General features: G+C 45.7%; 1 protein-coding gene across 21 annotated transcripts in view; it reads right to left on the bottom strand.

Annotated features, from left to right (window-relative positions):
- Nucleotides 1-15,025, bottom strand: part of RALGPS1 (Ral GEF with PH domain and SH3 binding motif 1) — a 286,283-nt gene that overhangs the window by 168,871 nt on the left and 102,387 nt on the right. For all 21 annotated transcript variants that reach the window (XR_003790635.1, XR_003790636.1, XR_003790637.1 and 18 more), the window contains 2 exons: nt 5,927-6,016; nt 3,166-3,258 (listed from right to left, as the gene is read on the bottom strand). Coding sequence is in view for 18 of the 21 variants with exons in the window: in XM_029201514.1 (XP_029057347.1) it covers nt 3,166-3,258; nt 5,927-6,016 (183 nt within the window). In the remaining 3 variants the exon portion in view is untranslated. The remainder of the gene's footprint in view (nt 1-3,165; nt 3,259-5,926; nt 6,017-15,025) is intronic.

Below are 15,025 nucleotides of genomic sequence, written 5' to 3'. Positions count from 1 at the left end.
CCGGGCTGGGGGGATTTGGATGAAGGAGAAAGATGGCGAGTTTGGCCCCCACCATTTCCCAAGTGCTCTGCACCAACCACTGTCCTTGGACTAACAGGACAGGTGGGCGAAAGGGGAGAGTCTGGTCTGAAGCAGGCTGAATGGTGGGTTTACCCAGAACAAACAGCTCCCCACACACGACCTCGGAGACGTCATGCTGAATCCACACAGTGTGTATCACCTCCTCTCTCCCTGACACAGCCTTTGGCAGTTGCCATTCTTATCTCCCAGGATGCTGCATCTCCCCACCTTTTGCCTTGCTAAGTGGCCCTCTGTAACCAAGGAAATAGTCCTGGCTCTCAGCCCTTAGGAGGCAATGGGAGATTTCTCAGAAAAAGAACAGTTGTTGTTGCCCTGGGTCCCCCGTCCTTTGGTGACGCGTAACCGCAGCTTCCTGTCCTCTCCCTGGCTCCCACCAGCTAGATGCCACAGTCAGCGGCCAATCCCAGGGGACCAGCAGAGCAGCGGAAGCCATGGACTAACCAAGGAGTAAGTGGCCAAAAGGCAGCCTTCAAGGCCTGGCCGCAGCTCTCTGGCTCTCTGGCTGTGTGTCCCCTCCCTGGGGCCCTCCTCTGACTTCCCTTCCCCAGATCAAGGGACAAGCAGGGAGAGGGAAAACAGTTCTTTTCTGGCAACATTTCTGTGGCTAAGCTCACTACCAGAAATTAATGGCAAAAGAAGGCTGCACTTCAGAGGCCAGCAGCCAGGCCAGCAGCAGCCACAGCCAGAACAGAGGCTCAACGGCCTGGGCAGCACCCAGAGTCTGCTGATGTCACCCTTAAAGTTCCTGTTAGAGCACTGTGTATAGAGGAGACAAAACAATAAACAGGCCCGCTCTCTTGTTTTGACTGACAAGGCATCACTGGAACTGTCCTTGTTGAGCTCCGTGGGGTGTGGTGGGTAAGCGCAGGGACTCCGGAGCCAGACTGTTCCGGTTTGATTCCCGCTCTGCCTCTTAGCTGGGGAACCCTGCATAAGTCATCCCACCTCTCTGTGCCTCCTCTTGACGGTGGGTAGCTGTCAAGAGGAAATGAGGGGACTTCCCGGGTGGCGCAGTGGTTCAGACTTTGCACTCCCAATGCAGGGGGCTCAGATGTGATCCCTGCTCAGGGAACTAGATCTCACAGGCATGCTGCAACTAAGAGTTCATGTGCCACAACTAAGGAGCTGGCGAGCTGCAACTAAGGAGCCCGCCCCCGTGACTAAGACCTGGCACAACCAAATAAATAAGTAAATAAATAAATAAATATATTTTTTTTAAAAAAAAGAGGAAATGAGTTAATACAGGGAAAGATTTTAGAACAGCGCCTGGCAAATCTGTAAGGAACAACAGCTGACCCACGTAGCCTGGAAGGGAGTTAGGTGAGGAAGCTCATGCTTTCAAACGGGTCCTGGGTGGATATTTCATTCCAGGCTCTCTGAGGAGCTGTGGGAGATTTATCTTCATTGCAGCAAAGACCCACCAATGGCAGTGATGATCCGGCCACCCTGGCACAGGACTCTGCCGAGCCACATGGAGCAGTCCCGGATGTTGTTCTGGCCCAATGCTGCCCCACCATCCTGGGCAAGGCACAGCATCCTGAGGAGAACGCTGGCCAAAGCTCTATGGATGGGCCCTGCCCATCCCTGAGTGGGTGGCATCTCTGTGCAGGCCCCTCATGCTGACTCCCTGCTGCCCTCACTGACTGTGCCACTTATGGGGTCACTGAGAGTCCCTGTGTTACTGACAGTAAGGTCTGTGTACCGTGAGATTCATCATTCCTTCTTCTGGGCCCACACAGAGCTCCCAGCAGTCCAAGAAACAATAGCAGCACCTAAATGATGGAAAATTCATTTGAAAAAGAATCTCCAAGCAACTTTTGAAAAAAGCGTCATGGCTCAGATGGACTCAGGGAATCACAGGGCTGGCAGCAACCACAGAGACCAGTGGCTTCCAAACTTGCTTTGACCTCCAAAGCCACTGCTCAACTGAAGTTCACCCAGAAGCTCAGGACATAAAACTGATGCAAACAGAGCTGCTCTGGCAGAAACCGTGCTCTGGAGGTCTGCTTGGTGCCCTCCGTCCTCTCCCCCAGCCCCTGCTGGCCCCAAGTCAGTTCCAAAGAACCCCTGGGCTCCACAAAGCACTAACGGAGAACCACAGATCCAGGCCAACCTCCCTAAATAGATAAGAGGAGACAAGTCCCACAGAATCACTCTGCACAGACGGTGCCTGAATGCAGACCCAGTCTTTTGACTCCAGGCTAAAACCTCTCACTCCACTTTGCTATGGCTTGATCTATGGAAAATTGCAATTTAAAGAAACAAGGCTCACTTCTGACAACTTACAACATAATCCCTAAGTATTTTAAAGGCCCCTGAACTAGCCAAGTCTGAAACAGAGCCCAGCCCCGCAGACTGGCAGAAAGAAGTTCGGAAGTGAGTTAGTTGCAGAAGCACAGCTGACAACTCCATACAGTTTCCTTCAGTTCTGTGGGACATAAACAGGTCTTGAAAGGCTTGGGCTGTGTGGCTGTGAGAGACCCCAGACCAGGCGGGCCAGGAGGTGAATGCTAATGAGTGATGGAAATAGCAATGACTTCCCCCGTCAGGCGCGGTGCCAAGCTAAGGAGGATAAAGAGGTCTGAGATATTTTTAAAGTATTTTTACAGCAGAAAAACTTTCCTACAGACTCAATTATATAACTATCAGGCTCCACCTCTGAGCTGAAATTATCCATGGCCTTCAGGAAAAAAAAATTATTTTTCCCTACATGAGGGTCACAGGTTCCTCCAAAGAAACTCTTAGCTGCACAGCCAGCAGCCCAGCGCAACTGCAAGGCTTCCCAGGGGCAGTTTGAAGCGGAGGGCAGAAGTCATGCCACTGACCCCGCCATCATACATGATGTTGTCAGGTCCAGAAGGGTCCCCGGCCACGCTGGCTTCCTCACAGCTTCCCTGTCCCAAAACGAGGCTGAGGTCACTGAAGGAGAGAGAGTGGCCAGGGGACACTTCATTAACCCCCAGTCATCCTCCGTCGTTGGCAAAGGGCAGACTGAGAAAGCCTTCTGGGGCTTAAGGAATGGAGAACTTCACCAAAGAAAGGACGGCCCAAACCAAAGGAACAGACTTAGGAAGATTAACTTACAGCCCAGGTTTTTGTCAGCCTGAAGATGGGTGCACTTTGTAATGCTGACACCACAGACATGAGAGAATGAAGGTTGTTGAGTTCTAGAAGTTTCTGAAAAGAAAAAAAGATACAGCATAGATTATTTTGCTGCTATAAACAATAGAACAAAAACATGTTCAAGTGTTACCAAATACTGTCATATTTATGAAATTCAATTACATTTAAAAATATCTCATGTAGAAAATACAGTTCTAGGAAGTTCACAGAAACCATATGCTCTTTTTCTTTCAGATTGTCAAAAGGTGAGTCTGCATCTAAAACATTTGCAAAATTCCATAAGCTGACTAGTCTGGCTGCTGGACAGAAACATGGCTCGGGATGAGGTTTGATAATGTCCTTTCTGTTCTTTTTTTAGATGAATCTGAACTGTCCCAGCAGGCCTTTGTAAACTGAAACCTCCGCTGTGCCAACAACATCAACATGGGTCTACTGCGATTACCTTCACACCCGGAAGCGGGAGGCTGGGGAAAGATGTTATCAATCTGCACGATCTCCTCAGCTGGGAGCACGGAGCTCCAGCTTCCCAGCCACTTGACCATGCTTCTCTGAACCAGGCCCCAAATTAGTGAGAACATTTGGATTTAATTCCATCTCAGACAAGTTCCTTACCACAGAGGGCAACAGAAGCAGACACAGGTGAGGGTGAGCGCAGAAAACTGTAATTGCTCTGCTCTTGGTTTTATGCTGAAGGGAAACCTGCCAACAGGACCCGGGTCCCACTTCTCACTCCCAGGAGTCGGTGAAAGTTGTGTAGCCGGCAGGCTCCACGGAACCAAGAGGCCTGGTTCTAACCCGGGTTCCCACTACTGGTGTGTCCTGTGGCAAGTTACCTAAGCCTTCTGAGCCTCGACATCTTCATATTTAAAATGAGGAAGGTAATCACAGCACCTCTGCTGCGTGCGATGGTGCACGTAAACTGCTAGACCAGTGCCTGGCACCCAGGAGAGCGGGCAGTGTGGCGTGGGCTGCTTGTTCTTTGTCAGGAAGACTTGTCCCCAACCCCACCCCACCTGCATGTTCCCACGGAAGCCTGTGCATTTCCTCAGCCCACTGGACTGTATTTGCTTGCACTTGCCCCTCTCTCACCCTGGACTGTGTGTTCCCTGAGAGCCGGGATGAAGCGGTATCTACCATCATATCCCTAGGACCTAGTACAGCACAGAGCAGGGCTTAGTAAAATGAACAAATCCACGAAAAGCCCTTATGCCTAGTCCTCACGGCTCTGTTCCTACCTGGAGATTTCTCCCTTACCACACAAGTTAATACTGCATTTCATACATCTCGTAATATTCCCTAATCGTTTGCTGTGTGTAATAATAGATTCTGAGTGAGCTGAATTTCATCCTTTGTATCTGAATGGCTATGCCTGTCACAGAATTTCTTTTAGAGGTGAAGGTTCTCTGGGAGATTATCTAATCCACCCCTTTCCCATTTTATAGATGGGAAACCAAGGCCCAGAGAAAGGAGGAGGCTCGAACAAGAACATACCCAGGGCACAGCGCCAGCGTTATGATCCACCATCGGAAGATGGCAGAGCTTAAGGAGGAATCGTTTTGGATCCCTTGGGTAGGGTCTGGAAACTTCCAAACTGAAAGCACCAGATGGGCTGGAACTTCATCCCACTTTCTCTCGTGGCCCAGCACGAACTCACCGAGAGCAACAAGTATCATTACGCCCAGCAACAGTTCCAGGCACTTCAGAATGCACAGGACGTAAAAGTGTCCATGCCCCTAACATACTTAGAGCTGGATGAACACAACCTTGCTGTGAGGGGCAGCAGAGCAGCTCTCCTGAAGGCAGAGAGACACGCTCCGACTGACCATGGGGCCTGGGCGTGGACACCCACCTCTCTAAGCCTCCCCTTCCTCCTCCGGAAATGGGATAATAATAATGTCAGCTTCAAATGAAATCATTTCTGTAAAGCAGCAGCTATGGCACCTGGCCAGAGAGGGGCCGCAGTGAAGGTGAGCTGGCCTAGGACCTGGGTGGAAAGACAACGCGCACACACAAAGCGGGCAGTAAACAGACAGGGCGGTGCTCCGCTGAGTCAGGTGAGCCCCGTGGTGGGGAGCAGTGGGCTGGGAGGGGCTGGCAGGACTGTGTAAGAGATGAGAGTGGTCCAGGAAGGCCCGTGGGATCACAGCCTGGGCTGGCAGAGATGAGGGAAGAGGAGGGGCAAGTGGGGTAAAGACATGAGCCTGGTGCCCAATAACCGGCAAGGACCAACCCTACCAGGGCAGACCCAGGGGGTGGGGTCGGGGCAGCAGGGCCCGGGCCTCAAGTGCAAGATGGGGTGGGGTGAGCTCTGCTGACCGCGAATAAACTGTGCAGGATGTGATGGTGTCACAACCTCCGACGCTGACTAAAAGCCATCAACCCCCGGCACTGGCTAAATCTGAATAGGAGGGTGAACGGATCCCAGAGGTAGCCACTGGGGCCTCGTGGAGAGTCTGTGAAAGGCCAGCTACAAAGAACGGTTGGCTGCCAAAACCACAGGGCGGAGGGCACCTGCCTGTGCATGCACAGGGGCTGGGAGGCCCAGCAAGCAGCCAGGCTGGTCCCACAGCTGCCTCTGCCTGGGGAAGCTGGGCCAGAGCCCCGTGTCTGAACCCTGCCCGGCTCATCCAGAGCAAATGGGCACCCAAAGTACCAAGGAAACACCTTTTTGCGACAAAAAAGAAAGGAAAGGAAGGGGAAAAGTAATAATAAAACAGCTTACCTTGGCTATTTTCACAAAATGGCTCAGGATTTCTGCCCTTATTTTTAAAGTCTGTGCTGTTAGAATTTCTCGTACAACCCAAAAACTGACCTGTAGAGTCAAACACAGACACAGACACACAGACACAGACACAGACACACAGACACAGACACACACACACACACACACACACACACACCCCAGAACAGTTGTTAAATGCTGGACCAACCAAGTTACCCCGCCCGCTACTTCTATGGGATTTCTAAGAGGTTGGGAGACTGACAGAGCAAACCCTAGGGTTGCAGGAGGTTGAGGGTTCCTTTATGACACTCAACCCTACAAGTGGGTCCCATGCCGTCAGCACCAGCTCTCCAACATGCATAGTGGTGCTGTGGGAAATAAGTACTCCCATCGTTAGCCAGGGGACTTATTGGGCCTCCATCGACATATGGGTCTCCCTAAAGGTACTTCAGGAAATTTTGAGATGTATCAGACAGGATTTCTGCTCAGAAGGATCCCAGTTATGGGGAGATGGATGGATGGATGGATGGATGGACGGATGGACAAATGGCCAGACAAAGGGATACGCATGCTGGCAGTACCACCTATGAGATCCATATCCCCAGCCAGACCCAAGGCAAGAAGGACTCACCTATATTTGCACAATTATAACAAATTTCATTTTCTAGGAGAGATTTGCCCAATAATTTAAGTGATACAAAAACATCTCTTAAAGTTCTGTAAAGCAATGCAGGTAAAAGGGCATGTTTTTCTGGAGTCAGCATATGCCAAAAGGATATACTGGTACTTTTCGTTCAGAATATCATTCACACTTGACCATCCTCGAGCCCCTGAGTCCTTTGGTGGGAACAAGAAAGTCATCCATCAGTGTCTAGTTGACTCACACGATGCCTCAATGAAATAAGAGGAGCTTCATGCTAAGAAACACTGGGCAGTGGTTTGCTTTCCTGTTTATGTTTCATGACTATAACAACAGCTCTATGTGAAACACGGATGCCCAAGAGTGCAATGACAGCACCGCAAAGAAAGGAGGAGAGATGGGCAGAGAATGGGGGAGACGTGGAATGAAAAGGAAGGCTAAGCATCTAAAACCTCTAAATTTTACAAAGACTAAAAGAGTTAAGGATAGTCCAGAGTTATCAAAGCATGTTTACTGCTGCAACCAAATGTCTTCCCTTTACTGAAATACTGTCACTTTTCAATGAGAAAACAAGAAAAAAATTAAATCACCAAGTATCAAAATTTGGCTTCTTATATTAAGCAGGAATATTATAGAAAAGTTTTCTCTGTGTAATTATCTGTGGTTGCCTCCAGGACGTGCCTGGGTTTCCATAGAATCATTTTTTCCAAGGAATTGCCTAAAATTAAGTTCAGACTCAAATGTTACTAGCCAGTTATGGAAGAAAGATTTTCCATATAGCAAGATTTTTTCTAGGTGATATGCCCATAAACCTTATATTTTAATACATGCACACTTTTATGCCACATAAATCTCAAGTGTGATAGTTTATATGTATAATTTAATAGATTCTTATGTGTCAAAAAAAAATCACACCTATTTAAAGCATAATTACGGAACGTGGCAGAGTTGACTCAGGTGGTGTTCAGAGGCAACTCTGGATCAGTTCACTTCAGCAGACTTTCACGAAGCCCTTACTGTGTGCTCCAGGCACTGCGAGTCCAGACCTGTCAGTCCAGAAATCACTGTATTAAAAGGCAGCTGGTGATCATGGCCATCAAACAAGTTCAAACCAAGTGAACTGGAGTATGGGGGAGATAATGAGAAAAGAAGGCTTCCTAGAGGAGGTGGGCCTTGAAAGATGGGTAGACCCTCAACAGGTGAGGAGACCAGGGAGAGCTGAGCGGGTGGACAGGACTGGTGTTGCAGGTGCCCCGTGGGGTTGGGGCGGGAGGGAGGCTGAACTTAGAAGGGAAGGGGGTCTGGAGAAACAATGGGACACTATGCTGCGCAAGGAGAGTTCCAGAGGCTTCTGAGCACAGGAGTGACAGGCTAGACCCTTCTGCAGGAGCAGGGACACCCATCAAGAAGCTGAGGCGATGGTCTAAGTGAGAGACGGGAGGCCTGAGCGAGGGCAGTGTTGAAGGAGATGGAGGAAAGGGGCAGAGGAGAGAGACATTACAAAGGGAGAATCAGCGTGGTTTTAAACTGTTTTAATTGTTTTTTAACTACAAAATTTAAGAGAAGCTTAATGTAGAAGACAAAGGGACAGAGATAAGCACAAGAGACAGAAGTCATTTGCAAGCTCGTTCTCACATACAGACCCCCTGATAAACACTGTGGTATGTGTCCTTCTTGGAACATATGTTTGTCATGTCTCAGAACATATGTCTGTCTAGTCATAGAACATGTTTCTCTTTTTCAATTAAATTGGTATATATTAATCATACTATCACAAGAATTTTTATAAATATATAAGAATATCAACATATTTTTTAGCAGCTGCCAAGCATTTCATCTTAGGGATGTCTCATCATTAAGGAACCTCCTACTGTTGGGTAGCTTATTTCGAATTATTTTGTTGTGATAGACAATGCTGTGGTGAACATATTTATACATATATCTTTATACATTTTTAATTAAGGTCTGAGGATAAATTCCTGTAAGGTAGAGTGAATAAAAGTATGTGTACCTTTTTTCAAAAGTATATATTTAAAAACTTGGCTTCCAAAAGTTTTATTTGTTGATCCATAAAAATTGGAGCAGGCTAATACCAGTCATTACAGCTCTTTTTTTCTTTACTAACTTAGTGGACAAACTAATGTCTCACTGTTTCTATTTTACATTTCTTTCATGACTCCTCAGTTAACATATTTTTGCACGCTTTTTCAGTTTTTTGTTGCAAATATTTATAGGCCATTTGTATTATTTGCCTGTGAATTACGTGTTCAGGTCCTTCATCCACCTTTCTATTGGGACACCTGTCCTCTGACTCTTGATTACTAAAAGGGGTTTATATTAAAGAGAATACATTACCCCTCTGTGAGTCATACAGTGTGCCAAGAGTGTGGAGAAACTGATACTCATACACTGTTTGCAGGGGTATAAATTCACAGGACCATTTTGAAGAACCACTTGAATACATCTTTCAAGCTGTTAAAAGTTATATTCTCCCTGGAATATTTATCTTACAAAAATACAGAAATGTAGAGTGATATACATACAAAGGTTCACTGAAGCACTGTTTATAAAGCAAAAGAATATGCCCATCAATAGGGAACTGGTTGCATAAATAATACTATCACCTCAAACTCTGGAAGGAAGTCGCTATGGAAGGAAGGAGGCAGTTGTGCTCCACCTTCTTGAGGGCAAAATATCTACATAGATTATTTGGAATTCTTCTGCATAGGAGGTTTGTCTAGTCTCCCCCATTTATTTATTCCATCATTTGTTTACATCAGAATGGACTCATGGATACTTTGGGGTTTTGATCCAATACTATGTTATTTATTTCCTTACTCAAATTGTTCCAGCTTTGGCCACTGAGGGCTGGCTTCGACATGCCCCCAGCATTGTTTGGTTGGTTTGTATGGGCACCTCCTTACTTTCTGGAACTACAAGATGCTACCGCCTCATCCTGTACATTTCTTGTCCCAGTCCGAAACCAGCCACTTCTCCAAGGAGCCTTGGTTCCTTTTTTAAAAAATATTTTTTTTTATTTATTTACTTATTTATTTTGGCTGCGCCGGCTGGGTCTTAGTTGCAGCATGTGGGATCTTCGTTGCAGCATGCGGAATTCTTAGCTGTGGCATGCATGTGGGATCTAGTTCCCCGACCAGGCATCCAACCAGGGATCGAACCCGGGCCCCCTGCATTGGGAGCACAGAGTCTTACCCACTGGACCAGCAGGGAAGTGCCCCCTGGTTCCTTTTATTAGATAATGGTATTAGAAACCAAGATCTGGGAGCTACGTGTGCTCGTGCTACTTAGGTATCACTGTTTCTAGGTCCTCTCAGATGCAGAGCAAGGAAGTGTGTGTGTGTGTGTACCCTAACTCTTGTATATATACATACCTATAAATATTTCTATATGTAACCATCTGTATCTATATTAAGCTAAATATGACTTCCTACTAATGTCTCCACCTCCAATCCATTACCATATGGATCACTCTAGCCTCCTCTTGCTTGTCTACAACTTCCCACTCCAACAGGTGAGAGAAACCTGGGTCCCACCATCTGCCACCCATTTCCTTAATCGTTCAATTCCAGTGTTCATGCATAATGGCTCCAGAATTGTTACCCATCCGCCCTTGGGAAACAACCTGATCAGAGTACAGTGCTTATATACAGTTCCTTTTGTCTTTAGTCTTTCAGGCTCCCTCATTTCCAAAGTTACTTAGGCCAGCACCTTTTCCCCTCACCCTTCTCAGGGAGGTTGTTTCATACATTTATAATCCAGTTAGGTTCCCTTGTTATGTTCTATATTCCATCCTAGGACCCCTTAATCTCCACAATGATTAAAATTTGCATAGTTAGCACTAAGAGGTTTACTCTTAGTGCTGTAAAGTTCTAAGGGTTTTCACAAATGCACAGTGGCATGTATCCAACATTATAGTATCATACAGAATAGTTTCACCACCCTGAAAAATCCCCTGTTCTTCACCTACTCAAAGCTCTCCCCTTCTCACACCTCTGGCAGCCACTCATTTGTTTACCATCTCTATAATTTTAGCTTTCCAGAATTTTTTTCAGCATTTTCCAGAACGTCAAAAAAAAAATGGGGGAGGTAATCACACTTATGTTGCCTTTTCAGACTGGTTTCTTTCACTTAGCAATATGTATTTAAGATTCATCCATGTCTTTATATGGCTTGATGGCTTATTCTTTTTTTTTTTTTCGGATGAAGACTATTCCATTGTATGAATTTACCAGTTTGCCTATCCTTTCACCTATTGAAGGACATCCTAGTTACTTTCAGTGTTTGACTATTATAAATAAAGCTGCTATAAATATTTGTGTGCTATTTGTGTATCTGTGTGTGTGTGTGAATATGTGTATGTGTGTAGATGTAAGATTTCAAATAAACTGGATAAATATTGAGGAGTTCAATTGCTGGATCGCACCATTTTTCATTCCCACCAGCAACAAATGAGAGTTTGTGTTGCTCCAATTACTTGCCAACAATTGGTATTGTCAGGTTTCCTGAGGTTTTTTGTTTGTTTGCTTTGGGTTGTTTTTTTGTTTGTTTTTTAGCCATTCTAATAGGTGCATAGTGTTTGCATTTCCCTGATGGCAAATAATGCTGAGCATCTTTTCACGTTTATTTGCCCTTGGTTACATCTTTTTGGTAAAGTACTTATTCAGATATTTGGCCTGTTTTTTTTTTTTTTTTTTGGCTGTGTTGGGTCTTTGTTGCTGTGCGCGGGCTTTCTCTAGTTGCGGCAAGCTGGGCTACTCTTCATTGCAGTGCATGGGCTTCTCATTGGGGTGGCTTCTCTTGTTGCAGAGCACAGGCTCTAGGTGCGCGGGCTTCAGTAGTTGCAGCGTGTCGGCTCAGTAGTTGCAGCGTTCAGGCTCAGTAGTTGTGGCTCGTGGACTCTAGAGCACAGGCTCAGTAGTTGTGGCACATGGGCTTAGTTGCTCCGCAGCATGTGGGATCTTCCTGAACCAGGGATCGAACCCATGTCCCCTGCATTGGCAGGTGGATTCTTAACCACTGCACCACTAGGTAAGTCCCTGGCCTGTTTTTTAATTGGGTTGTTTTCTTTTTTCAAGATTTTTTTTTTTTTGATGTGGACCATTTTTAAGGTCTTTATTGAATTTGTTACAATACTGCTTCTGTTTTATGTTTTGTTTTTTCTGGCCACAAGGCATGTGGGATCTTAGCTCCCAGACCAAGGATCAAATCTGTACCCCCTGCATTGGAAGGCAAAGTCATAACCACTGGACCGCCAGGGAAGTCCCTAACTGGGTTGTTTTCTTATTGTTAAGTATTAAGAATATACTTTGGATTCAAGTCTTTTATCAGATATGTGTTTTGCAAATATTTTTCCCAGTCTGTGCTTTGTCTTTTAATTCTCTTAAAAATGTCTTTTGCAGAATAGAAGATTTTAATTTTAATGAAGTCCAACTTACCAATTTTTTCTTTCATGGATTGTGCTTTGGTGTTATAGCTAATAACTCATCACCAAAGGTCATGTAGGGTTTTCTTCTGCGTTCTTTTAAAAGTTTTATAGTTTTGTCTTTTACATTTAGGTCTGTGATCAATTTTGAGTTAATTTTTATGAAAGGCCTAAACTCTTGTGTCTAGGTTCATTTTTTCACGTACACAAAAACAGTTCCAATTGTTCCAGCACCATTTGTTGAAGAAATTACTCTTTCTCCACTGAATGCCCTCATGCATTTGTCAAAGGTCAGTTGACTATATTTGTCTGGGTCTATTTCTGGGCTCTCTGTTCTGTTTCATAATCCTAGGCATCTATTCTTTTGCCAATACCAAGCTGTCTTGATTATTATAGCTTTACAATTAGTCTTGAAATCAGGTAGAGTGAGTCCTCCAACTTCATTCTTTTTCAGTATTGTGCTGGTTATCCTACATCTTTAGCCTTTCCCATATAAACTTTAGAATCAGTTTGCTGATATTTATAAAACAGCTTGCTGGGATTTCAATTAGGATTGAATTGAATCTATAGATCAAGCTGGGAAGAACTGACATCTTAATAATGAGTCTTCTAATACATGAAGATGGAATACCTCTCTATTTCAATCTACTTTGATTTCTTTCATCAGTGTTTTATAGTTTTCCACATACAGAACCTGTACATACTTTGTTAGATTTATACCTAAGTATTTCTCGAGTATGTGTGTGCTACTGTAAATGGTGTTTTTTAAAAAAATTTCAAGTTCCAATTCTTCATTGCTGGTATATAGGGAAGCTTTCATATATTGATCTTGTGCCCTGCAACCTTGCTATACTCCCTTATTAGTTCCAGGAGCTTTAAAAATAGATTTCTTTGAGATTTTCTGTATAGACCATCATGTCATCTGTGAATAAAGACAGTTTTATTTCTTCCTGAAGCAACACAAACTTTCACTCTTTGCTGGTGGGAATGCAAAATGGTACAGACGCGATCCAGCAACTGTACTCCTAGATATTTACCCAGTTTATTTGAAGTCTTATGTCCACACCAAAAAAACCCCAGCATGCATATGTTTATAGCAGTTTTACTCATAATCATCAAAAACTGTAAGTCCTTCAGAAGGTGAATGGATAGACTAGTAAATCCATACAATGAGCAGTACTCATAAAAAAGCCATCAAGCCATATAAAGACATGGATGAATCTTAAAAGCATATGGCTAAGTGAAAAGACAAGTCAGAAAAGGCTACATATATATGAGTCCCTTTTTTTTTTTTTTTTTTTTTTTTACATTCTGGAAAGGTAAAACTTTAGAGATAGCAAGCAGATCAGAATCTGGACCACTGCCTTCCTCTCCATAGCAAACCCTGCCTTATTCCTTGGGTAACATCAACATCACTGTGAACGACCATGGTCACTTCAGCAACTGTTACCCACCTATCAGTCCAGTCACCCCCTTCTCCAAATTACCCAGGACTGTGCTGCATCAGAAACCTGAAGTTCCAGTCTCGGGCCACAACCTTTAACCTTCTAGTCCTCACCTGCTCCTTGACCCCAGCCCCACTGCTGTGCCCATCCTTCCCTCTCACCACGCCTTGGAGTCCTTGGTGGCTCTTTTCCTCTTGAGCAGATGGATCCCCTATCATTTGTCACTTCAGCCCCTTCTTAGCCAGTACCTTTAGGTCCCTTGCCCCATGGTCCTTCAAAAAATCTGCTTTGCTCATCATGGATGGATTCAACCACTTGCCTTCCTGTGCCCCTCTCTTTAGGCTGCAAAGTGCAACTAGAGAAAACCAGCTACCCTCATGCCCTGGGGCTACTTTAAAAGCCACGACCTCTATTTTCAGCGGCTCTGCCCACAAGTCTTCCTATATTTCCATAGTCAACCTTCTCTTTCCCCTGGAGTGGTTTTTTCAAGCTCCCCCCAAACCCCTCAAGCTTTCCTCCTGCTTCCCTGCCTTCACCTCCTATTTCACTGAGGAAAGAGGAGCCGTGAACCTTCTTGCACCACACCTGCAAGCAGACCTGTGTCTGTATCTTTCCTTTCTGCAGACTCGCCTTTTACGATGAAGAGGTCCCAGGCCTCGGCCTCTCCCACCTTCACTGGGACTTCACTTCATTATGTATTCCCTCTCTCTCCTCATCTTTAATTTTTCCCGGTCTACTGGCTCTTTCCATTCAAAATATGTACACCCCCAAGGCTCTTTCTGCTGAAAAGAAAAGAGGAAATATTAACACCTCCCTGAACGTCTTCAACCCCTCCAGCTACCCGCTTCTTCTCATCTTTCTCCTTAGAGCCACTGTTCAAGCATCGCCTACACCTGCTCTCTCCATTTCCTCACATCTACCGCTCAAGCTGCTACAGCCCAGCTTCCATTTCACACCCCCGCAAAACAGCTCCTGCTGAGCCTAGCACCGCCGTGCTGCTAAAGATAAAAGACTCTTTTTTTAGTCCTTTTAAATGACCCATTCTGTAGCATTCCGTTGTCCTTGAGACACTGATTTCCAAGACACCAGCCTTTCTGGGTGCTCTTCTCGTGCCCAGGCTGCTCTTTCTCAGCCCCTTCTCCTCTGCCCTTCCCATAAGCCCTAAGGCTCTCACGTGGGCCTCCGTTGCTCCCTGGGCAACCTCATCTACTCCTGCGGCTTCGAATGCAGGTGACTGCAATATCTGCATCTTCAAGCTGGATCTTTCCCGACTCCCAGACGCAAATACCCAGTCACCTGCTGCATGGTTGAGCTCACACGCCCAAACCTCTCTCCTCTCCGTCATCTCCCCTCTCACAACTGCTCCTCCTCCTCTGCACTCACCACCTCAAAGAGTGCCGCTGCCAAGGACCAAAGCGGGGCCTCCTTTGCGCCTCCCTGTCATCTCCCTCCAAATCCAATCAATCACCCAGTGCTATCATTCGGTCTCTTAATATTCTCTTGAGCCCGGCCACTCTACATCTCTGTCGTTCACCTAGATTAATGGGACAGACTCCAATCCAGTCTCCTGG

This window comes from Monodon monoceros, unplaced genomic scaffold, assembly GCF_005190385.1.
Source record: "Monodon monoceros isolate NGI ecotype Baffin Bay Population unplaced genomic scaffold, NGI_Narwhal_1 Super_Scaffold_5, whole genome shotgun sequence".
Lineage (NCBI taxonomy): Eukaryota > Metazoa > Chordata > Mammalia > Artiodactyla > Monodontidae > Monodon > Monodon monoceros.
The sequence above is the reverse complement of the archived record's forward strand: the minus strand, read 5'-3'. Positions and strand labels throughout refer to the sequence as shown.